At 41.3% G+C, this 26,404-nt stretch overlaps 1 protein-coding gene across 49 annotated transcripts in view; it reads right to left on the bottom strand.

Annotated features, from left to right (window-relative positions):
• The window catches only part of GPHN (gephyrin), a 534,893-nt gene that overhangs the window by 179,053 nt on the left and 329,436 nt on the right, over positions 1 to 26,404 (bottom strand). For all 49 annotated transcript variants that reach the window (XM_065592887.1, XM_065592897.1, XM_065592862.1 and 46 more), the window contains 2 exons: positions 9,551 to 9,617; positions 238 to 510 (listed from right to left, as the gene is read on the bottom strand). In XM_065592887.1, coding sequence (XP_065448959.1) covers positions 238 to 510; positions 9,551 to 9,617 — 340 coding nt within the window. The remainder of the gene's footprint in view (positions 1 to 237; positions 511 to 9,550; positions 9,618 to 26,404) is intronic.

Here is a 26,404-nt window from a genome sequence, read left to right as displayed (position 1 = left end):
AGCATTAAGATAATAGCAGGGTATGTGTGGTACCTTACAAAGTTTGTGATAATTACCAAAACAGGGCTGGCATATTGTTGTGGAACTGGGTGGTACTGATTTTTAGACAATGTATTTAAAATCCACCAGTTTGTAAAAACCAAAAAACAAACATGTTCCTAAAATGCAATTGAATGTTGGTGGAAAGTACCTGAGATAGAAACCTAAGTGCCCCTTATGCATATGACTTAGACTCACCTTAGCTGCAATGGCTGCAGCAGTTATATGTGAAGAGGAACTATCCTCTGTTGAGGCTACTCCACTATCCTTCTTCTCTTCCTCCTCTTCCTCGCACTGTACACCTTTGTCTTCTGTCTGTTTGTGTGGGCTGGTGGTTGGAGGAGGAGAAAGAGGAGGTGGCGGTGAAGGTAGGTCTTCAAGTTCGTCGTGTACCTCCTTTACTTTTACAATGGCATCCCGCAAAAGGTCAATGGCATGAGGTAGGGCTGGCAGTATAAACTGAAAACATTCCTATGTACAACAAGAAGAGAAATGACAATGAAGAGTTACCTATAGATGAAAATAGGGATTTGACTTCTTTGTCAGTAAGGAGAAATTGGGGTTTAGATCAGATTTTCCATCTGATCAAAAATTAACACCCAATCTCTGATGGGAGAAGAATCAAGTGAAAATCTAATAGATTAATCAAAGGTGAATTGGGCGCTATACAGTATTATTTTTCATAGAATCATACACAAGAACACTTTGTTGTGCAACAGTTAAAACTGCTAAAATTAACCAACCAATATTACAAACATAAAAATCTAGGATAAGTTAAGTGCCATTGTACACACCATCCAGTAACCAATCTACAACAATTTATAGAATGAACAATCATTAGCCAAACCACAGAACACATATCACAAATATCATGTTTAAACAGACATTCAAAACATAAACAATGTTTATTCTACCCTAGACTCAAACTGTCCCCATTTTGTTCCTTTCATACCCAGAGAAAGATTCTTCAAATCCTTATTCACACCATTAGGGGTTTCTATAATCACGCTTTCACATGGTAAGACACATTACTTTTTATTCTTGGACTTTTCCTATGGGCTGGTAGAATGACACACTATCATTAATGTCATCATAATTTCTTATAACTCAGGATAATTTTACAGTGACCATATAAAATTTTCCTCTAAACCTCCCTTTGTCCTATGTTTTTCTAAAAGATTGTAAGAAGTTTCCATCCTATGGTTGGAGAAATTGAAAAACTGCAGAGACCCTGTAACTGTACTCCTTGTACCTATAATACCAGTCATAGGTGTGATGCATTGCAACAACACATATACAAACAATACCTACGTATTTAGGAATATTTTAATAAAATTAAAACAATCTAGTTGTCTCAGATCCACAGGATGGGTGCTTTTGCCCAAGCTTTGGAACAGTCTCTAGGAGGAACCCTTTCAGTGTTCCAGGCCCTCACTTGTCCTCCAGGCTCAGCCATATGGCTCCACTGCCTCTTTAGACTGGATCTCCTGGGCTTCAGCACTCCTGCTTTACACCGTAAGCTCTGTTCAGCAAGTCCAAATGAGACAGACTCCTGGTAGAGACTTGTACGCTCTTCGAGGATTAATGCACCTCAGCAAGCATTTGCAGTGACACTCAAAGAGATTTGTCAAAACAGTAGGGTTTGTTAGTCAACTGGAACACAGCATAGTAAGTCTTTAGGTTAGCACAGAGAACTGAAGGTTAAAGTATAGACCATTCTGGTTAGCCCAGCAAAGCTGTATTGAGCCCCATTATTCAAGCTGTGTGCGTGTCTGCGGCCTGGTCTACATTGGAGGGGGGTGGGGGAGAGGGGAATCGATCTAAGTTATGCAACTTCAGCTATGTGAATAATTAGCTGAAGTCAACGTACTTAGATCTACTTACCGTGGTGTCTTCACTTCGGTAAGTTGACGGCTGACGCTGTCCCATCGACTCTGTCTGCGCCTCTCACCCTGGTGGAGTACTGGAGTTGACAGGAGAGTGCTCGACAGTCAATTCATCGCATCTAGGCTAGACGTGATAAATCGACCCCCGCTGGATCGATCACTGCCTGTCGATGTAGACAAGTCCTGAGGCTTGGTCTACAGTACTTACTTACTTCAGTATAACTACATTGCTCAAGAGTGTGAAAAATTCACATTCCTGAGTGATGTAGTTATACCGACCTTAATTGCCTGTGTAGATAGTGCTATGTCAGCAGGAAGCTCTCCTGCTGACACAGCTACTGCCTCTCACGGTGGTGGAGTTAATAAGTTGATGGAGAGCTCTCTCCTGTCAGCTTAGAGCATCTTCACCAGATGCACTACAGTGGCACAAATGCACCAATGCAGCTGTGCTGATGTAAATCTGTAGTATAGACCTGCCCTTAGTCTGACCTCCTTGGTCAAACTCCAGGTGAGAACCCTGACTCTTTCCAGCAGCCAACTCTTATTGCCTGCCTCGCACCTCCTAGCCCTTTGTTTTCAAGCTGGGGAATGTTGCTCAACTTCCCTGCTGAGAAGTGGGGAAATCTATATCCCTTTGGATCACTGGTTGCTAGGTGTCAATGTTCTTATATTGTCTTCTCAAATATTCCATTGATATGGTGACTAAGGGCCAGACAGCTAGACGACATCCATACCCATGTCTCTTCGGCTCTGTCTACACTACAAAAGTAAATCAACTTAAGTTACATTGATGTACAGCCACTACAGTAATTAAACTGCTGCTGCATGTCCACACTATGCTCCTTGTGGTGCCGGTGCGCATCCACAGTAGCAGCACTTGCATTGATTCAGAAAGCAATTCATTGTGGGTAGTTTCCCACTGTGCACCTTGCCGCCATCTAGCACGGGGTGTTTTGTGAATGGTTTCCAATGCCTCATGGGTGCAAACGAGTTGCATACTCAGCACCCAACGTTCCAAGGTGATGAGGAACCACAAAGGGCTGAAGTAGGAGAGTTAGTCTGAAAACAAAAAGGGGGCAAGATCCGGTATGGGAACGGATATAACGCTCTTGGGTGCCCCTTCAAAAGTTCTGCTTGGGGCAGTAGTGAGGATGATGAAGAAGAGGGTGGCTGCCTGTGCTTATAACCCCAGCTTTGTTTCTTAAACGGGTCTTGGCGCAGTACCGGAGCCCAGAAGTAGACCGGTCATTGAGGTCTGAAGTACTTCCTCAAAGGTACCGGGGCATAGAGGCCCAGGGACTTGAGAGTGGCCCTAGAATCCTTCAGGCCATGGAATTTTGTGTCCATCTGTTCTGAGAAGAGAGATGTTCCCTCAAATGGAAGGCTCTGAATGGACTGCTGAACCTCTGGTGGTAGGCCCGAAGATTGGAGCCAAGAGCACCTTCGCATGATTACTGCCAATGTCATAGTTCTAGCAGCTGTGTCAGCTGCATCCAGGGCAGACTGGATGGAGGTCCTGGCTATAGTCTGACCTACCTCCACCTGAGTGGAGAATTCCTGTCTGGACTTCTGAGAGCAGCGAGTCCTTGAATATAGACACGAGGTCTCAGATGTTATAGTCATATTGCTCATGCGAGGCCTGCTGGTTGGAGATGTGGAGCTGTAATCCACCAGTAGAATAATTTTTTCTGCCAAATAGGTCCAGCTTCTTTGAGTCCATGACCTTGGGGGTCACATCCTGCAGCCCTTGCCTGTCTCTTTTGTGGGTTGCTGCGACCACAAGAAACCCAGGAGGGTGATGGGAATAAAGGTATTCATACCCTTTGTGGAGGACAAAGTACTTTTTCTCTGCTCTTTTTGAAGGGGGAGGGGCAGGGAGGACAGAATCTGCCATAGGGATCTAACTGGATCCATAATAGCCTGGTTGAGGGGTAGGGCCACCTTTGAGAGGGCTGCCACGGCCAAGATGTTAATCAGGCTGTGGGAGGATTTTTAAAGTACCTCCACTTCCAGCTGTAGGTTAGAAGCCATCCTTTTCAGTAGCTCCTGGTGATCCTGTCATCCTGCGGCGCCGAGCCACTCAACTCCAGCACAGCTTTGTCTGGGAAGGAGGAGGCAGCCTGAACCAGCAGGGGAGCTTCCTCCTTTTCTTCTGCACCAACCATAACATGTAGCCCCAAATCCTGAGTATCGGTACCGTGTTTGGTATTGGAGTCCGGTTCGGGTGCCAGACAGTGCAGTGGAAGGGCCCTTCTCTTGGACCCCACTGAGTATGAACAGCTGGAAGATGTCCCAGTACTGGGGGGAAACACCACGGATTCCCAAAAGGCCATTGGCTCTGCACAGGCCACTGCCCACTGGACCAAGCAGTTGGAGGGGCACTTCCACAGGGATCCAACGGAACATAGGCCAGGTACTGGTATCGGCCTCTTGGCTGGGTGCATGGCTCCACCTCCAATTCTGATGACAAGTCGGCTTGCGGGGATCATGGATGGAGGTACCCCTTGCTTCCACCGACCGATGCCAAAGGTCTGGGGAATGGTGCCAGCGGGGAGAAGCCTTTGCCAACATCAGCAGAATCTGTTTCCTTCTGATCAGTATCAAAGGACCCGGTGCTGGATAGGAGCTTGGGGCACCATGCCCCCTTCTGCTTGATATCCTCACCAGTGCCGGATCTTGCTCCACAGGGGTCGGCGGTACCGAAACTGCCATCAGGTTCCTGGCTGCGGCGAATGCCCTTGGGACAGACAGCACCATGAACCCACTTGTGCTACGATATCCCCCCAGTGTCAGTGGTTGGTCCTGCACCAGACTCAACAGCACCTGTGAGCATGGAAGAGTTGATGGTGCTGCTTGCAGGGCAGAGGCAGAGGAGTGGCCTTATGCAAGTCACACACCGCTGCACTCCCCGTGTTTGTCCTTTCTCAAATTGGGGAACATCCCCTCTTGGACTGTAGCTTTTTGTGCTTCTTCCTCAGCACTAATAAAGGGGAACAGTGCTGAGAGACATGTACCACCAGAGGAGCACTCTGCACTGATGGCGAGGTACGCTTGGCTCCGACGCCAGTGTGAGTGCGGCTTCCATCAGGATGGATCTTGGCCTAGCTTCCCTGTCCTTCTTCATACGAGGCTTGAACTGGCGGCAGACCTGGCAATGCTCTCGTACGTGAGCTTCCACCAGACACTTCAGACAGCTGGAATGTGGGTCGCTCACCAGCATTGGCTTGCTACAGGAGGTACAGGGTTTGAAGCAGCATATAGGGGAACACATGGGATTCATAAAAATATTACAGAAAACTCCCACTTTGTCACACTAGTACTTTGTGTAATTTGAAAAGAATGGGTGGGTGTGGGTATGTATTTGATTGGCAGTGTGATGGCATGGCCACAGAGGAGAGCAGCCATGTGGCAGGAAGGCATAGGAGCAGAGTAGGGAGGGGAGAAGACAACACTGCATTTGTTATATTTGGTGCTCATTTTCCAAGTTTTCTTTGTAACCAGAAATGCAGAAGCAAATCTTTTTAAAATGAAATCTCCAAATCTGAAGCATCCATTCAAAAACAAATAGTTGCCAGGAAAAATGGTTATAATAAATATTGCCAGGAAATAAAAAATGATCACATTAACAAAATAAAAAGTTGTCTATCCTTTAGATGATGCTAGACTCTACACATGAATCAATTTGCCAGAAAGATTAAAAAAAGTCTCAAATGATGCATTTGAATTACAATTCAAGTTAATTAACAGGTTTACTTCTAAATTCTTTGAAAATTAATTCTGTACTCAATGTAACTGCTGTAAGTTAGGTGAGAATACAGATACACTACATTAAACATATATACTAAAAATAATCTTTAAGTGCAAAACTCTTGCTACCGTTTCTCCAAAACTACTATTTTTTGAAAAACAGCCTTGGAAATACCAAAGCACACAACTCTCTTTATTTAAATAAACTCTAAACCTCAAAAAGTGAAACATGATATAAGTGGTGGACAAGGACAGGAAGTTGTAAGCTGACTGAAAATGAAAAGCAGTGAATCTTTGAGGAAGTACACAAAGAATTACTAACACATTAGAAAAGTAAACAGGCTGTTTTAGGGAAAACGAAGCAAGCAAACAACCAAACAAACCCCTGTTTGGTTTAAGTATTGACAAATAGGTTCCAAAAGAGAGTTCTAAATCCCACATTATTTGTAGTATTCAAAACTTTTACTGGCAAACATTAAAAACCCTAGGGGGCAGAATCTCTGCTAGTGTAAATTGTCATAGGCCCAATGACATCAGTGGGCCTATGACAATTTACATCGAGTGTGTACCCCAGGGTGATCTGTCCTTCTGTAGCTGATACAATGGTTTAAGTTAACAAATAAGTTGAAATTAGGTTTTGGGCCTAAGTTAGCCTAAGTGTAGAGGAGTATGGAAAATTGAATTTGCTAGTGTGAGAAAAAGTTAAAGATAAGTTGGACACAGAATTTAATGGGAAAGTAAGAGTTAGCAAGAACATGACCCAGGGTTATTTTGCTCATTATGTTTAGGCTATAAGTGGTTTAAAGCAAGGTTTTAATGAGTGTTTTTGAGAATTGTGAATGTTTATTAAAATGCTATCTATATTGATAGTATGGGAAGGACTTTGGTGCAGATGTTAATTGAAATAATGTGTAATGTAAAGAGCCAATAAGAAGGTGGTCGAAATACAATTATGGAAAGATCAGTTTTATGTTAATTAATAAGATAATAGCTTATAAAAGGAGTAGTTTTGCTAAATTGCCAGTGAGCTCCAATTAATATCAAAAAGTTACCATTAGGTTCTAAGATTATACGGCTATACTTCATTTGGTGTCAGTGGATTGATCATCCATCAATTCATTATTTAAGCTTTGAGCGCATGTGTAATTGTTGTACAGTGTAAGTGGCAATTGCATGACTGTTTGCTTAAGTAATCATTTCTTATTAATAGTTTGGTTGTATCATTCGAAGTGTCACTGCATGGTACTCTACTAAATAAATTTTCTGCAACCAACCTAGAGGCTCGAACCTGAAAACTAAGATGGATTTTATTGCATCCTTATCTTTAACAACTTAATGCTAACTGAGAACATTTCAACATAAAGGTTATAAAAGATTATATCTCTTTCTTTTGTTGAGGCCATATTAAATAAAGGAATGGGGCAGGCAAAAAGTAGGAGAAATCTCCCACAAATCTTGATTGTGAGGCACACTGTACAAAAGTTTTCTGAACAGTACATCCCAGCACCACTGATATCTTTCCTTTTGCTCCCAGACCTTATACACCATCACTGCAGAGAAGAATGTGCTGGGTTTTGGCATTCAATCAAACACATTGAGTGCTCTCTAAAGCGAAGTGGAATATTCAGTGTGCCAACCATTACTTAGAGTGTTCACAACCACAGCACAGAAGTACTGGGTAAAGTACAGCTTCTTGTGGGTACAAGTGTTTGTTTCTTCCCACACTATATTGCTAAGGCAAACATAGGGTTGCCAGTTTTGGTTGGACCTATTCCTGGGGGTTTCATCACGACATAATCTTTAATTTCTAGAAACTCCAGAACAATCCTGGAGGTTTAGCAACCGTGGTACAATCTAGTTTACCAGACAAATTGCTCCTCTTAAAAGATGACTAGAGCCATTTTATTGCACTAACAGTTTAATCTCTTTTAAAAATTATCTTTTGAAACATCACACTTCTTTTCATTTATCTACCAAAAAGTAACAATCAGTATAGTCAGAAAAGTGAATATAAAACACTATGGGAGGTCTGCTATTTATTTTCTCTTCATGATTTATTCTTCTTCCACGATAAATATGCAGAGTTTAAAAGTAAAAAAATGATTTTGTCTAATTGTCAGGGATATAAAATAAAGAACAGGATCTAAAAATCCAGCTGGGTACTTTTTCTGTCTCATATCATTACCAGTAATAAAGATTCTGCATTTGGAATTTAGCTGCTCATTCTGTTGATAGTGAAACTTAAATTTACAGCTCTTTATATTGGTGTCCTGGTCAGAGCTAAGTACATTGTCAGCGCTTAAATAATTTATTAACTAAATTCCAGATTAATTTATTAAAATAGACTCCAGGGTCTTCTCCTGTAGCTGTGCTACAGAGCTAAGAGGAATAAACACTTCCTCGCACAAGAAGTTGGCAGTTGTGAATCATAAAATATGAAGGAAACATATACAGAGTAAGAAGGAATGATTTTTACATGTTTACTTTTTTGACCATGATGGCATTTTAACTTCTCCCGTTATTAGGGAAATTGCAGTCTTGCAAGTTTTCCAGCTCTGAATGTTAACATCCACACACCCTCTTTTTACCTTCCAGTGATATTTAGTAAGGTTATTTTAATGAAATTAAAAGGGAAGTAACAATTCATGAGAAAAAGTAAATCCTCATTTGATACCTCTGTAACAAACTCATTCAATTCAGTTCTTGAGGTTCCTACATCCCAGAAGTATACCTCTCTATCATGGGTCTTAATAACCTTTGCTGAAATCTAAGAGATCTTGACTTCTTAAGCTACATTAATTGAGGGGGGGAGGGGAAGAGAAAGACAAAGAAAGCACATCAGGTTACAAAAACACTTCCTTTATGAAATTTCACTACATATTTTTTCCTTTATTTTTCAGAAGATCTTGTTCTTTATCACTTGTACATATTGCATGTATTTGTTAAAATAACTATTTCTCAATATGTTGTACCCCTTTTCATCATCCTTTGTCTATTTATTTTCCTATCTTTACATTGTGAGTAACTTTTTTTTGTTTGGATAACACCTAGTACATTGTGGGTCTACTGGAAATAGTAAATAAAAATTATCAAAAAAACAATGCCACTCTATCTCCCCCATAGTTTAACACATGGGACATCAATCTCTAGAATCTAAAAAAGGGGCAATATAATGTGTTGAAATAATGTTGTCTCTTTGGGATTACCCCACCTATAAATTGTCAAAACTTCTTCAAGCTTATTAATACTCATTTTTTATTTTTGCTTAAACAATAATAAATATGGGGTAAAATTCTCATTTTGATGTGAATCTTTCACAGCTGTGATGGAAACTCTAAAATATAACATAATTGGGGTAGTGTATTAGAATCAGGAAATGAAAACAACTTAAAATAGAAAACTGACCAGCTAGTTTCACTGTCCAAGCTGAGTGAAAGGCAAAAAGAAAACAAAGTACATGAAGGGTGAAAAATAACTTTGAGTTTTAAAATTCTTTCAGTTGTAATAACTCTGAAATTCAATAACGAAATAAGAGATTGTTTGGAATATATATATATCTTCATAACAGTTTAAAAACTGTTGCCCTACACCTTTTTTTTCCCCTTTCCTGACCAAAATTGGTAGTAAGAAAGAAATGAATTCCTCATACACAAGACTGAGCTGGATCTCTTATTTCTCCCTGAGAATCAGAATGTAGAGTCTTGTGGCTGCAGAGAGCAATGCACTTGATCCTGTTTTTGGCTATATTAACACATATATACATGGATTTTTGTAAAATTGGTTGGGCAGCTAATTTTCTGCCATGTCAAGCAATGTGAAGTCCTTCTTATAGGATGGCAGCAAGCTCTAAAGGTAGACTCAATATAAACACTTCTTACCTGTGACCCTTTCTTGCTGCCTGGCAGGTTAATTATGAGAGTTTTTCCTCTGATTCCACATACAGGTCTGAAAAGAAAGAGAAACAGGGTGAAATGTATGCAAGTGCCATCTTTCATGGGAAAACCCCATCATGAAAGGGCAATTATAACTAGTCACCACTGCCTGCCAGTTCAGTTTGCCTGCTTTCAAAATGCCTCGTGGTCAAATTCTAATCAAGGTTTGAATTAGGACAGGGGGTGAGATGTGCTCAGAAGAAACAGGATCAGAAGCAGCATCAGGTAAGGCAGACAATCAGAATTCCACATTTGATCAAGTGTAATATAAAGACATTGATTGGGCCAGAGCCCCATTTGGCGTAAATCTGTTTAGCGCCATTAACGAAGAAGTGGGCAGTAGCCCACGAAAGCTTATGCTCTAATAAATTTGTTAGTCTCTAAGATGCCACAAGTACTCCTGTTCTTTTTGTGGATACAGACTAACACGGCTGCTATTCTGAAACCTGTCATTAACTTAATTGTTTAGCTCCATCAAATAAGGATCTGGCCTATTTGCTCAAATTCTTTGGTTTGTGTACAACTTGAGTAATGGTTTCAGAAAATTATTTTGACTAGGAGCTAAAAATAACAATAGGTCACTCCAAGTTCCATTTGTTCTATTTTATGTTTTTTAATTGCAGTATAAGAAAAGAACAAAGGGAAACAATAATAATTCTCATATATAAAAATGTAAGGACTGTTAGTACAGCAACCTGGACAGAATGGTATCATATTCATTTCCAACCTAAAGGGCAATTTTCAAATCTTATTCTCCCCATGAGTCTGCTTTGCACTCAGCAGTGAAAAAGCCAAGATGAAGTGATGATTTGCAGCAGAGAATTTGAGATTAGAGCCTATCTCATCAGCATGGAAGATAAAAAATGAATACTACTACTATTGCTAAGCAGTTATGTAGATGACTTAACATTTTCAAAGAGCTTCACAACTTTAACCATCTATTCCTTTGGCACCCCAGACTACACCTCCATTTTAAAGATTGGGGGGAAAAGGAAAAGAGATAAGTGATTTGCAAAAAGACAAAGCAGAAGTTGGTTTCAGAACCTCAGAATCAGCCCGGATCAGGCTCTCAATCCTTTACTCAGACAACGTCTCTACCATACAATATAAAATACGGTATATATAATAAATTTTACTTTTATATTTCAATACCACATTGGGTATGTCTACACTGCATTGTAATCCTGGGTCTGTGGGACCAGTGCTTGTGGACTTGGTGTTTCCAAGCCCATGCTTGAAAAAACCTGGGTTTACAATTGCTGGACCTGGGTCTCACAACTGTGCTAATGCATCCATATTGCACTATGCAGACCTTCTGACTTGGATCTGTGGCTTGAGTTGTGTCCACACTGCAAAATGACAGGGCTCGGATGTGAGTCTCAGCAGTACTCAGGATCCAACCTCCAGGTGGGTTCTGGAACCAGGGTCCTGAGTGCTTGCTGACCCAAGCCAGACAGATCGTGTGTGGACAGTAGGGGGAGTTGGGCTCAAAACTGAGTCTAAGCCTGGGTTTACAATGCAGTGTACACATACCTCTAGATGCCCGAAGTCAGGATTGAGGCCCTGTAGTGTACCTCTTTGCAGAAAAAAGTAGGCAGAATACCTACCCCTAAGAAAACAAGTGATATATAAAGGGAAGAAGAGATGAATACATCAAAATATATACAGGTAATTATATACAATGTACAATTCCTTTTTAAAAAACATATCCTGCATTATATCTATATCTATTCATTAGATATTCCTAACTATCATTTACATTTGTAGGCATTTATGTCAAAAGTGGGTTCTGAGAGGTATTTGAAAAAGGAGGGTAGTGGCCTTAAGGATCAGCTCAGGAAGGATGTTCCATGTGTAAGTGGTGTCATGGAAGAAAGTGATAAGGTGTTTGGGGCAGTAGGTAAGTTGGTGGTCAACGATGACATTACCAGCAGAGCAAGGGAACTACTCACATGAGCAGTCACTCATGTTTGTACATATTTACAGGATCAGCCCCTAAATTCAAAATTTTACCCACAGGTATCTATGAGTGGAGACAGTGAATACATCATAGGATGGAGTTTTCCTTGACACTGAAAGTAAAGAAACATCGTGAGCGTTGCCACAAATGATGCCCCAGATGTACATCTGTAGCCCAATCCAAAGTACATTAGCATCACCAGAGCGCACTACAACCTATGGGACTATGAAGCGTTATCAGGAGAGGTTTTTTCCCAGAACTCAGCTAAAGAACATTTAGTCAAAACCAAGAGAAGAGGGAGAAAAGTTGCAAGTCCAGGAAGGTACCTGTCCTTCACCAGGCAACCCCAACATAGTGCAAATCAGTCTACTAGCAATTTAGATGCAGTGATGTTACGTATTTGTGGCACAATTTGTCCTTATTTATGCATTAGAGAATCCCATCAGTTACGAACAGATGCATATTTTCCTCATGACTTCATTTCAAAATAATGAGGTGCCATGAGGTATCCTGAGAGTCCTTTCCAACCTCAGTCACTGACTACAGCTGCTCCAGGTCTTCTTAACCACCACTGTGCTTTATTATATATTACATTTACAATCATTGCCAGCTTCCCAACTAGCTTCTGAGGAAGGGTACAGTAGCAGCAGCCAGTCCTGTTTACTTTTGTCTTCCCCTCCTCCCAGCACTTCCGTCCTGTTTACTTATATAGTCCTAGCTGCTGGATATTTCCATCCAACTAGCCTCTCAGCTGTATCTTCTCTCATTTAATTGGTTTCAGAGTAGTAGCCGTGTTAGTCTGTATCCGCAAAAAGAACAGGAGTACTTGTGGCACCTTAGAGACTAACAAATTTATTTAAGCATAAGCTTTGGTGGGCTACAGAGACGAGTAGCTGGGTCATTACACATATTGAATCTATTTCACCGTGTTAAGTATCCTCACATCTTGTCAACTATCTAAAATGGGCCACCTTGATTATCACGACAAATTTTTTTTCTCCTGCTGATAATAGCTCATCTTAATTAATTAAATACCAACCATACAGTTGGTATGGCTACTTTCACTTTTTCATGTTCTCTGTACGTATATATATCTTCTTACTATATGTTCCATTCTATGCATCTGATGAAGTGGGCTGTAGCTCACCAAAGCTTATGCTCAAATAAATTTGTTAGTCTCTAAGGTGCCACAAGTACTCCTGTTCTTGTCTCATGTAATTGGTCACCTCTGCCAACCACCTATCTTTCAATCAGTGCTCAAATAATATAAACTGGTGGGGAGCTGAGTGACAGGGTGTTGAGTCAGCTCCTGACAGCACGCTTTGTTACATGAGGATTCTTTGCAGAAGTTCCTACATAATTTTGCTAGACTTTGTAGGTCCTGCTTTGTTGCAAGTGAATTAATAATTTGCAAAGAATTTATGCCACAAGTTTTGCTTTTTTCTATTTATTAAATATTTGAGAAGAGATTGGAAATTTCTCATAATTTTAGATTACGTTGTTTAAAAATTACATTTATTCTATGGCTTGATAAGCAACATCTTAAATTTTCAGCTACACGGCCGGGTTGTGATTGGCCACATAAGCCATATAGTATTGTTTCTCTTCTCCGACTGAAAGATTGAATCTTGGTATAAATGCTTTCAAAAAGTAAATCTAAGTGAGTACTCAAGCATGTGAACCTAAAATTCACTTCCTACAGACATTCATACTAGTAAAACTGTTTTGCAGGAATGTCTGCAGAAAACAAAGACAAAAGGGGCATGAAAATAGCAAAAGCCAATTCATGTAAAAAAAGTAGGTGAATTGTATTGACTGCCTGATTGCAGCACTTACCCAGCTCTGAACATTCTTCATTAAAAAGATTGGACAGATGTTTGCTTTTACAATTTAGTTGTCTAAAATGTTAGAGTGGTAGCTAAAGGGCAAAAGTGAAGCCACCGTGAAAACTGCACACTGTAAATGCACCAGGAGTCCAGTGGCACATTAAAGACTAACAGATTTATTTAGCCATAAGTTTTCGTGGGTAAAAAAACACTTCTTCAGTTGCATCTGAAGAAATGTTTTTTTAGCCACGAAAGCTTATGCCCAATTAAATCTGTTAGTCTTTAAGGTGCCACTGGACTCCTTGTTGTTTTTGTGAGTACAGACTAACACAGCTACCCCCTGATACTATCTGCAAAATGGAAGCACATAGTGAACCAATATGTGAGTAGTTTTAATTGTTCCTGTCATTAAGAATCACTGCAGTAGGCCCTGAGTCAGGACAGCCCTTACGTGTTGTTCTGAATAGGGATGCTTTCTTGAATCTCTGCCATAGGGAGGAGTTTGCCTGCTCTTCTTTTTAGTAAAACATTAAAAAAAAAATACAATTATTAGATGTTGCAATGGAGTCATAAGAGTTCCTCCCAATTTTATAAAGCAAACTGAACAAGTTTTTAGTGAAAATCCTAGGGTGTGGTGGGAGGGAGCAAAAACCAAACACACACACCTAGGTTTAAGCATCAGTCTGGGAAAAATAAGGTGTCACAAATTTTTAGCAAATGAAAAGGTAAGTCACAGAAAATGAGAGGAGGAAGGGGAAAATATATTTCTTGCTGGAATGTTACTGAACATTTACAGCCAAGGACCATAGCTGATTTATGAGGGAGGGAATTTCCCTGGCTTTCTCCCTATACAAATAATTCATTGTCTTAATGGTACTTAGAGGCTGTACTGCATTTTTCTGGCAGGGTTACAAATTTCCTAGTGACAGGTGTCAAAATGTTCAGCATTAAAGGGCACAGTAGCTTTTCAGAGCCTCAGAATGAGCCTTTCATGTCATTGCTAACTTGACCCACAGAGAACACAAGTCTTGCTGTGCAGTTCAAATGTGTTTTGTCTAACAGTCTCTGTACTGCCTCATGTATTAGCATATTTCAGGTGCAATACTGCTCAGTTTAGAAATCTCTTCCAAGGGAACTGAGTAACAGCTTAAGGTTACTAGATATTTTGCAAAGATTCAAGTGGCAATTTGTCCACTTGACAACGTGAATTGCATGTTTAACAAGAGATGACAACATTTCCTTCCTCGTCCCTTTTCCCTTCCTAGTCTTCACAGGAAACGGCATGGCATGAAAAATGAAGATTACATTGTGCATGTAAAATTACAACATTGTCAACTCTTGCATTTTTTCATGAATGACAGCATTTTGGGTGGAGGTGGAGCCAGTCTTACAATGAGTGAGAAAATCCAGCCCTCCTTGAGCAGTGGTTCTCAACCTGCAGCCCAACCACCACACAGCTGATATATATATATATGATGTGGATGCAGCTCACATAACACATAGAGAGCTGCATATATGGCCCACATTGGTAAACAGATTGAGAACCAATGCTCTAGAGAATATAAATCCTCTGATTGGTTGTCTGTGCCACTTGCCCATCTCTGGGGCAGAACAACCAATCAGAACAGCTACAGGAAGAGTGTGTTCTCTCTCTCTTCCCTCCCCATTCCTCCTTCCCTCCCCTTCCTCCCCCTGAGCAGCCCAAAGCCATTTTCACAGGAGGAGAGAGGGGATGAGGGAGCTAAAGAGCCCTGAAGCTCAGAGAGAGACTGTTCCCTCCTTTCCCCACTCCCTCCTACAACCAAGTGGGCCAAGACAGTGCCTCTGAAGCACCCAGCCTGGGAAGGGGCAGAGAGGGCAGAAGAGCCATTGGAGATGCCTCTCCAGCCTGGAAGGGGGAGAAGGGAACCCTACTGCAGATCCTCAAGGGTGAACAGACCCATGAGGCACGGAGGGGTGGGGGAGAGGCGGGGTTTGAACTGATGCAGATGAAAAAACTGCGATTTATGCTGCTCTGCAAGGGACATGTCCTTGCATGTGGTTTGGAAAGTGCATGTGAAAAATATGCAAATTGGACAGTTCAATCATATTACTGCTAGTTTATGCAACTATTTAAATTTCATGCCATGTGTGGAGCCAGAAGTTTTTGTTTCAATACACTCACTGAGTGTCAAGAAAGAAAGAAAGTTGATGCAGCAGCAACCGCTACATTTTGGTTAAAGCTGGATCTTTACAACAGAATTCTCTGTATTTATCTTCTATGCAGTATCTATCCTAACTATTAGGAAAGAAGATTTCCAGGTATCCTAGCACTACACTACAAATATGAAGCGCTTAATTTAATAAATACTGTGTCTGGCTTTGCATGCCACAGCAGCAGATTTTAGAGGGCTTCCAAACAATAAGCCATTCATCTCCACCTGGCAAGGCCTAGGTGGGATACAATGTATAACACAACTCCACAGCACGCAGGAAATTTAAATTGTTGTGGACTCATTCCTTTCGTGCACATAACTCTTTCTACAACCTCAATTTCATGATTCTTGAATTCTGATCTAAATAATTTCAACAATAAAAGTGAGATGACCAACACTGCCAACCTCACAAGTTCAAAAACAGACTAAAGCAGCAGTCAGCAAGAACTGCAGTGGCATCTATTGGTGACAAATGGAACAGCAGCCCAAAGCTTAAAGTTTAGGTTGCCAAGTGTGGCTTCTAACCGATGAAGCCAGATCTGGACATCAATTCCAGCTTAGCCTGAAGTCCTGAGCTGCCCATAGTTCCAGTGAGACCATGCAATGCAAATAAAAGTGCTCCAAAATTGCAGGATCACAAAAATACTTTGATAGTTGGCAACTCTGAAGCATACCAAATTTCTATGGATTCTTGGTCGTTTTGGGGATAAATGAGTGATATCCCTCAACGAGGCACACTTGACAGATATGCACTGAGCTACAGGCTATCTTCAGCTGCACAAAGAGGATAGCAAATTGTTGCAAAAAAGGAGACACACTGAGGAGGGGATGTCCTGATACTGGGACTAGAATCTAGTGGTGAAGCCGGGGTGGGTGTGTGGGTGAGAAGAAACAGCAGTCCTGAGGATTGATTGGAAGCTGTAGGGAAGGGAGAGACAGCTAGTCTCAGACCTCTCATATGAGAGCCATGGAGGTCTGAGACTAGCTGAAGAAGGAGAATGGGAACAAACAAATCAGGGTGAGGAGAACTGTGACTGCTTGGGCAAAGAGACTGGGACTGGGATGAGAAATCTGAGTAGTGGAGACTGGGACTGTGTATGTACCTAGCCAATAATACTTGGTGATTACCTATACAAAATTGTAACCCAGATGTTGGATACACCTTTCCCCCAACTAAATCAAGTTTTTTAGTGTCCCTATGTTTGGATGTTGATTTTATATGGTCCTGGTTTAGGGTGACCATACGTCCCGTTTTGGCCAGGAGAAGTCCCGTTTTTCAGCTCTGCCCCAGCCGTTCCTACTTTTTCGCCAAAACTGGGTGTTTGGCCCCGCTGCAAGGCAGAGTGGAGAGTGGCAGCTGCTGCTCGGGGGTCAGCTGAAGGCAGCACTGCCACCAGCAGCACCAGAGAAATTTGCTGCTGGCGGGCAGCACTGCCTTCAGAACTGACACCCTCCCCCCCATGTGGTGCAGAGCTCGGGCACTCAGCCCCAGCCGCGAGCAGCGTGGGAGGGTTGTTCTGGTGAGCCTGGTGCACGGTGGAGGGGGAGGAGAGGAGGATGCATGATATTCATTGGATTGGTACGAGGTAAAACTGTGTCCCTACAAAGGGATCTGAATCTCAGAGGATTGGGGGAAGTGACTTAAAGGCAGGAGGGATGCCCCAGGAATTCCAATAAGGCACTGCAGGAACGGATTCGGCATTGGGGCCCAATTATGCTGACTCCATTGAGTTCTCTCTCTTGACCTGGTTCTGTACCCATTTTCATGGCAAGTTTGAGAGGATGTCCCCAAAGAAGGAGGGTGAGAGACTTGAGACCTTCTAGACTTTGAAGGTGAGGCATAAGATTAAATCTCTAGATTACAAAGATAAGAAGGAATAATTCATCAGCCATGATGGTATGGTATCCAGGGGAATTGCAGGAGACAGAGAGCCACTACTGATGGAGGGACTGGAGGCTTGCAGCCAATAGGTACCAGGTGCCTTGAATGAGGTGATACTGGCGATCTCTTCATTGACGGTGCCAAGGTAAATACTGCCAGGGCCAATTGTACCAAAGGTCGTATTGTGTCCAGTGCAATGTATGTCTCACGGGTAGGACCAGTGTGGAACCCTGCATATCATACATCTGGAAGAGTGGAGAATCTGACACTGACAAGCACAGGAGATCTTTAGCTGCAACACATGCTTCTGGCATCGTTGGTACTGACAATGGTTACTGACCCTCAATGTGTGGTGGTACCGAGGTGGAGGCAGATTCCCAGCCCAGAACAGTAGATGACATCAATCTCAGTGGTTTTGTTGACAGTACCAGATTTGATGGTACCAGGGAACTTCAATCCAGGGCTCAAGCTCTATCTTTGGTACCCAAGCAATTCTGAGAGGGCTTTGATAAGGGTTGACAATGGTCTGAGACCTTCTTGCTGTAAGAGGAACTCTTTTTAGCTCTCGATGGCCAAGCTGGAGTTTTTTATCTGTATTGCTCTGCGCCAACCTTCCAAGTTCAGGGGCAGGTCTCAAAGCACACTCTATAAGAAAGTCCCACAGCCTCACCTCTCTAGATTTTTCAGTCCTATTTTTGAAGGATCTCACATCTGGGACTTTTCTCTCTCCCAGACACTTTAAGAACTAGGAATGAGGGCTGCTAACAGGCATTGTTACTCTGAAGATGGAATAGTGCTTAAAACTGGGTGACTTCAGCATGTTGAAGCCCTGGTACCAAGCTACTGCTCAGAACAGAAACCAAGACAAATTTTAAGTAAATTATTCTAAATGGGACAACAATAGTACTACTAGTTAACTAAAAATTATATACAACTAACTAACTATACACAACCGGAAAAATAATTCTTGATAGAGGTAAAAACTCTGTGAGCAAGAGCACATGTGAGGCTCCAACTACCAACCATGGGTGATGAGAAGAACTGAAAGGGACTCCCTCTTTATAACCTTGGCTGGGGGTGCAAGGAGGATCAGAGTGAATTCACTGCCCCACTATGGCTTCAGTGCACAAAGTATGCATGCATTTAATGTGGAATAGATGTGTAACTCTGGTCTACAATTTTTGAGAAGGCATCTGCTTCAGAGATAAAATGTGCTATTTATTATGTATTTTGATGTGCTGAATTCAAATATGACAATTAAAACAACTGATTGGCTACTGTTTCTAAGATATTTAAGTTTTTACATTTTATGTCTATGTATATTGTGTAGATAGTAGAGTTTTAATCATAAATTGTAAACCTACGTCTTTTCATGTGTTTATGGTTGCTTTACATGATAATATTTCACCTGTCCTGTTTATGTAACACTTTAAAATCAGCAAAAGGGTTATATAAATAAAATTTATTACGAAACAAAAGGCAAAAAACTATTATGTACATAGTTTAGTCCTATTCAGTGTCTACTCGGCGCTTCTTGGCTTGTCTCTTGTATTCATTAAATGGAGCATCTCTTGTCACTGTCCAGCAATAGTCTGCAAGCATTGATGGGCTCCATTTGCCCTGATAGCGTTTCTCCACGTTGCAATGTCCTGGTGAAATCGCTCACCGTGCTCATCACTCACTGCTCCGCAGTTCGGTGGAAAAAAATCTAGATGAGAGTGCAAAAAATGTATCTTTAGTGACATGTTGCAACCAAGGCTTTTGTATGCCTTGAGGAGGTTTTCCACCAACAACCTGTAGTTGTCTGCCTTGTTGTTTCCGAGAAAATTTATTGCCACTAACTGGAAGGCTTTCCATGCCGTCCTTTCCTTGCCATGCAGTGCATGGTCAAATGCATCATCTCAAAGAAGTTCACGAATCTGAGGACCAACAAAGACACCTTCCTTTATCTTAGCTTCACTTAACCTTGGAAATTTTCCACGGAGGTACTTGAAAGCTGCTTGTGTTTTGTCAATGGCCTTGACAAAGTTCTTCATCAGACCCAGCTTGATGTGTAAGGGTGGTAACAAAATCTTCCTTGATTCAACAAGTGGTGGATGCTGAACACTTTTCCTCCCAGGCTCCAAAGACTGTCGGAGTAGTGGGAATCTCTTGCACGACTATCCCATTTGCAGAGAAAACAGCAGTACTTTGTGTATCCAGTCTGCAGACCAAGCAAGAGAGCAACAACCTTCAAATCGCCACAAAGCTGCCACTGATGTTGGTCATAGTTTATGCACCTCAAAAGTTGTTTCATGTTGTCATAGGTTTCCTTCATATGGACTGCATGACCAACTGGAATTGATGGCAAAACATTACCATTATGCAGTAAAACAGCTTTAAGACTCGTCTTCGATGAATCAATGAACAGTCTCCACTCATCTGGATCGTGAACGATTTTGAGGGCTGCCATCACACCATCGATGATGTTGCAGGCTACAAGATCTCCTTCCATGCAAAAGAATGGGATAAGATCCTTTTGATGGTCACGGAACATGGAAACCCTAACATCACCTGCCAGGAGATTCCACTGCTGTAGTCTGGAGCCCAACAGCTCTGCCTTACTCTTGGGTAGTTCCAAATCCCTGACAAAGTCATTCAGTTCACCTTGTGTTATGAGGTGTGGTTCAGAGGAGGAGGATGGGAGAAAATGTGGGTCCTGTGACATTGATGGTTCAGGACCAGAAGTTTCATCCTCTTCCTCGTCTGACTCAAGAGAGAATGATTCTGGTGCATCAGGAACCGGCAGTCCTTTTCCGTGGGGTACTGGGCGTATAGCTGATGGAATGTTTGGATAATGCACAGCCCACTTTTTCCTCTTTGACACACCTTTCCCAACTGGAGACACCATGCAGAAGTAATAATTGCTGGTATGATCTGTTGGCTCTCTCCAAATCATTGGCACTGCAAAAGGCATAGATCTTCTTTTCCTATTCAACCACTGGCAAAGATTTGTTGCACAAGCGTTGCAGCATATGTGTGGGGCGCATCTCTTGTCCTGATCTCTAATTTTGCAGCCAAAATAAAGGTGATAGGCTTTCTTAACCATAGTGGTTATACTGCGCTTTTGTGATGCAAAAATCACTTCACCACAAACATAGCAGAAGTTATCTGCACTGTTCACACAAATACGAGGCATCTCTGCTCACTTTGGCTAAACAGAAATGTGTCCCTTTGCAAAATCAAACACTGACAAATAAGAGAGCACGACACTGTATGATTTCTAGAGCTGATATAGGGCAATTTGTTCAGCAGAGTGATGTAAGCTTCGTTATGATTGCATCATCCATGACTTCTAGGAATAACATGACGCAATTCATATCATGTATGACGCAATACCAGCTTCAGATTGCATCATTCATTGTTTTGCCTAAAAAGCAAGTACTGTCCAAACCCAGTCATAGATTTATTCATAGATCCAGTCAAAGATCTATTTTAGTCATTTCTGGTTTAAACTGAGATCCCTTCCCTTTATAACTCACTTATCCTCCACCATTCCCAAGTCAAGGGTCGTATATACTGACCCAATAGCATATCTTGAAAACTAGAGCCAATCAACAATTTTAAGCATCATTTTCGTTCTCAGTGACCCAGAATTAGTAACGTTTGACTACATTTATTTCAGAAGCATTTTGGCTGTAGAGCAGTGTAATCACTCGAAGAAGAATGGGCTTTTGGTATAAAGGTGGAGGCTGAGCTGATTTAGGGACCCTCTGTTGATCCGCAGATTAACATAAGACTGTTACTAAAATGGAAAAACCCTGCTGGAAGAGTTGAAGGACTGGAGAAATACCAGGGTCTCGATAAAAGAACAGGAGTACTTGTGGCACCTTAGAGACTAACAAATTTATTTCAGCATAAGCTTTTGTGGGCTACAGACTACTTCATTGGATGCATAGAATGGAACACACAGAAAGAAGATATTTATACATACAGAGAACATGACAAGGTGGAAGTAGCCATGCCAACTGTAAGAGGCCAATCAATTGAGATGAGCTATCATCTGCAGGAGGAAAAAAAAACGTTTGAAGTGATAATCGAGATGATCCATAGAAGGTGTGAGGATAACTTAACATGGGGAAATAGATTCAATTAGTGAAATGACCCAACCATTCCCAATCTCTGTTTAAACCTAAGTTTATCTAATTTATCTAAGTGTATCTAATTTGCATATTAATTCAAGTTCAGCAGTCTCTCTTTGGAGTCTGTTTTTGAAGTTTTTTTGTTGCAAAATTGCCACCTTCAAGTCTGTCACTGAGTGGTTAGAGAGGTTGAAGTGTTCTCCCACTGGTTTTTGAATGTTATGATTCCTGATGTCAGATTTGTGTCCATTTATTCTTTTGCGTAGAGATTGTCCAGTTTGGTCAATGTATATGGCAGAGGGGCATTGCTGGTACATGATGGCATATATCATATTGGTAGATGTGCAGTGAACAAGCCCCTGATGGCGTGGCTGATGTGATTAGGTCCTATGATAGTGTCACTTGAATAGATATGTGGACAGATTTGGCATCGGGCTTTGTTGCAAGGATAGGTTCCTGGGTTAGTGTTTATGTTGTATGGTGTGCGGTTGCTGGTGAGTATTTGCTTCAGGTTGGGAGGCTGTCTATAAGCGAGGACTGGCCTGTCTCCCAATATCTGTGAAAGTGAGGGATCATCTTTCAGGATAGGTTGTAGATCTTTGATGATGCGCTGGAGAGGTTTTAGTTGGCGGCTGAAGGTGATGGCTAGTGGTGTTCTGTTATTTTTTTGGGGGGGCCTGTCCTGTAGTAGGTGACTTCTGGGTACTCTTCTGGCTCTATCAATCTGTTTTTTCACTCAGCAGGTGGGTATTGTAGTTTTAAGTTTTAATGCTTGATCGAGATCTTGTAGGTGTTTATCTCTGTCTGAGGGATTGGAGAAAATGCAGTTGTATCTGACAGCTTGGCTGTAGACAATGGATCTTGTGGTGTGTCCTGGATGGAAACTGGAGGCATGTAGGTAAGTATAGCGGTCAGTAGGTTTCTGGTATAGGGTGGTGTTTATGTGACCATCGCTTATTAGCACAGTAGTGTCTAGGAAATGGACCACTTGTGTGGGTTAGTCTAGGCTGAGGTTGATGGTGGGATGGAAATTGTTAAAATCATGGTGGAATTCCTCGACGGCTTCTTTTCCATGGATCCAGATGATGAAGATGTCATCAATGTAGCGCAAGTAGAGTAGGGGCGTTAGGGGACGAGAGCTAAGGAAGCGTTGTTCTAAGTCAGCCATAAAAATGTTGGCATACTGTGGGGCCATGCGGGTACCCATAGCAGTGCCGCTGACTTGAAGATATATATTGTCCCCAAATGTAAAATAGTTGTGGGTGAGGACAAAGTCACACAGGTCAGCCACCAGGTTTGCCGTGATATTATCGGGGATACTATTCCTGATGGCTTGTAGTCCATCTTTGTGTGGAATGTTGGTGTAGAGGGCTTCTACATCCATAGTGGTCAGGATGGTGATTTCTGGAAGATCACCGATGGATTCTAGTTTCCTCAGGAAGTCAGTGGTGTCTCGAAGATAGCTGGGAGTGCTGGTAGCGTAGGGCCTGAGGAGAGAGTCCACATAGCCAGACAATCCTGCTGTTAGGGTGCCAATGCTTGAGATGATGGGGCATCCAGGATTTCCAGGTTTATGGATCTTGGGTAGCAAATAGAATACACCTGGTCGGGGTTCTAGGCATGTGTCTGTACAGATCTGTTCCAGGTGTATTCTATTTGCTACCCAAGATCCATAATGGGATGAGCACAATAAATGGGCAGGGGGACTGCAAGACTAAATCCCTGGAGGGAGAGGGACGTGGGTTCTGACCCACAGAGAGGTGATGGCTGGGATGCCCTTGAGCAAATCACAGAGGGGACCAGGAGTACAGTTAACTCTGGAACTGACAAGAGGCATATCAAATTGGGCACCCAGAATTAGTGTATACCTTTGAACTTCATCTCAATATGCCTCAGTTCCCCTCCGTAAAATGAGGATAATAATACCCCTTTATCTCACAAGTATTGTGAAAATAAATTCATTATTTGTGAAAAACTCAGATACAATAGCAATGAGCACCCCTAAAAAGCCCATGAAGAAATTAATCATTTTGTATTCGGAGCAGGGTTTGAATAGCGTGCAGTACGGCCTGGGGCCATATACTGAATAAGGAAAAAACAAACAAACAAAAGTTGTTCATTAGGTGATCATCCTCCATTGTGTGCACTGAATGAAGCTGGGTCATCTGGAAAAAATAGTATGTGATCATGTAATTAATGACTATATCATCATAATGCATACACACAAGGGAGCCAAATTAAGGTTGCATGCACAACCTTAATTCTGGCATCTTCTAACTTCTGAGTGCTTGATTTTGCAACCTTTATGTTCTTTTAATATCGTTTTTTTCTGTATAGTAATATTAAAGGAAAACTGCAGATGAGTTTTAGGGGGGAAACAGTATGAAAAACCTAATATGACTGCAAGTAATGTGATCTCAGTGTAAAACATTTTGATGAAAAAATTACTTTTGGATTTCAACATTCCCTACACAGTGCTGGAGAGCCAAACCCAATCATGCTAGTGGATGAGAATCAGAGAGTGAAAATGACTAGACCCAAAGTGAAATTAAGCAGTCTAGTTTCACAATCCAAGCTGAGTTAAAGAGAGAATACATTACATTGTAAAAACTAACCTTGATATTTAAAATTATCCATCTTAATAATCCCATGCGTCATAAGTAACTCAAAGAAATATTTTTAAATAAAGAGTATAATTCTTATATTGACAGTAGTCCAGGGGCTTGTAAAATTCAGTGCACAATTTCAAAGCTTCTCTGTATTAATGTGAACCACTGCACGCTTTTTAGATTCTGCCTTAGTTTATGTTCTTTCACTGATAAGATACTTTGTACGGAGAAGCTTTATCAATTATTCCTGATATGTATTCATATTACAGTTTTGCCAACCCCAATATTTCAAAAATCCTCAGTTAGGCCCCAAAAAATCATGAGGCTGACTTAAAAATATAATATTTTTTTTATTTGCCTTCTGGCTTTTGAGCCTTTAGAGTACACATTGCCAAGCTTTTCTCTGCAACCAGGAAGTCTAGAAACTTTTATTTTTAAAAATGAAAGCTCAGATTCTGACATAATCATATGATTTCAGGAGGACGAGATTCCAGAAAACAACAAATATTGCAAGACTTGCAATAAAACTGCAAGAGCTGGCACTAGTTTATTTAAATAGGCAGTTACACACATTGGGGCAGGCCTGTAAATGGAAAGATACAGTGATAGATTAGCACACAGGAACAGTGAGTTACCCAATGGAGCTCCTGCTTGGCAATCTACTATGTTCCTCATTTATAGATATGGAAAAAAAGACTTAAAACTCTACTGATCTTCTTTTCCATGAGACAACTACACCATAATAATCATACCTTACATTTATATAGCATCGCAAAGGATCCCAAATAGGAATCACTTTTTACATGGTACTTAAATGCAGCCAAGTCTAGGGTGGAATTCAGTAGCCAATTAACAGTACATGGAAACATTACACTATAGTTTATAAGAGAACATGAAAAATAATACCATAGCCAGTTGGAATGAGAAAGAATTATTTAGAATTGGCCAGAACATGACTTTAAACATTTGTTATTATACAAAATAGTGCCATGCAATTCTTTATTTACAAAAATGGTGAGCATCTTTGTGCTTCCTAGCATAATGCTGGAGCATTTGTGCAGCATTAACACAAAAGAAAATGACCTACTGATTCACTAATACAATTTTCTGCAGCACGTGGTTTTCCTGAGACTTGATGGTTTACATGGTCTGGAGTTTATCTAGCTGGGAACTAGAGGGGCTAAGAGAAGCCATTTGCTGCCTCAAAGGGTTGGTGTGTCTTTTGGCAGAGGTGGGGCATCAGTGCCTGTAACCAGTATCACCAACCAAGCCAAAGGTAAGTATTGTAGCATGTAAAAGTAGCATGTAAAAAGTGATTCCTACTTAGGATCCTTTGCGATGCTATATAAATGTAAGGTCTGATTATTATGGTGTATTTGTAAAGAAGTGTACCAGCTGCACGGACATTCTATTAATATTTTGGAAAAGGTCTAATTTCAAAGGCCTGTATAATAAATCTCTGTTTCTCAAGATAATGTGAAAGACTTTAAGATCAATGTCCCAGCCAATTTCCTGCTTGTCTGCTAATTTCTGTATTTAGTGCTTGACTTGAGGGTGGTGGGCGGGGGAAAGCGGGGGGTTGAGGGGGAATTGTCTGGAGCAAGAGAGAATTGGTATTCTCTTTGAAACAATGAAGTACAATAATTGTATTTGAGACACCTAGGGATGTGTTAGTACGAAAGGGGCATTCCACCCTTCTCCCTCACAACACTTGGGAATGGCTGAAGTTAAGGGATATTTTCTCCTCTTCCACTCCATGCACACAGGAGAAAGGACAGCATGATGCATTCTCTCTGATCAATCCCCACCTTACTGGTCAGAGCTGACAACAAAGGAGCTAAATTATCCCCTTCCTCTGATGAAATCCGTGTGTATCCAAAAAAAGAAAATTCTTTCTCCCAACAATATACAACAGCAGATATAACAGATATGGAAATGAAAACACTGGGTGCAGTGGACAGAATCTAATGATGCTAACATGGTGTTGACTTTTCGGATACCCACAATGGGACAAAGGTTTAAATGGAAACTCTCAAATGACTTGGGCCCTCACAATTGCAAGCATCTGAGTAAGAATTATCCTCAGATTTTAAAATCCCTTTATTATTCATGATTACAATACTTGTTTTATCCAGCACTGTAATTGAGAATTAAATAAAATAAAAACCATTGCAGTCATTGTTTCTGAGTTACCCTGAAATATTTTT

This window comes from Chrysemys picta, chromosome 4 (genome assembly GCF_011386835.1).
Source record: "Chrysemys picta bellii isolate R12L10 chromosome 4, ASM1138683v2, whole genome shotgun sequence".
In the NCBI taxonomy this organism is placed as follows: Eukaryota; Metazoa; Chordata; order Testudines; family Emydidae; genus Chrysemys; species Chrysemys picta.
Note: the sequence above shows the minus strand (reverse complement) of the source record. Positions and strands in the feature narration are given on the sequence as shown.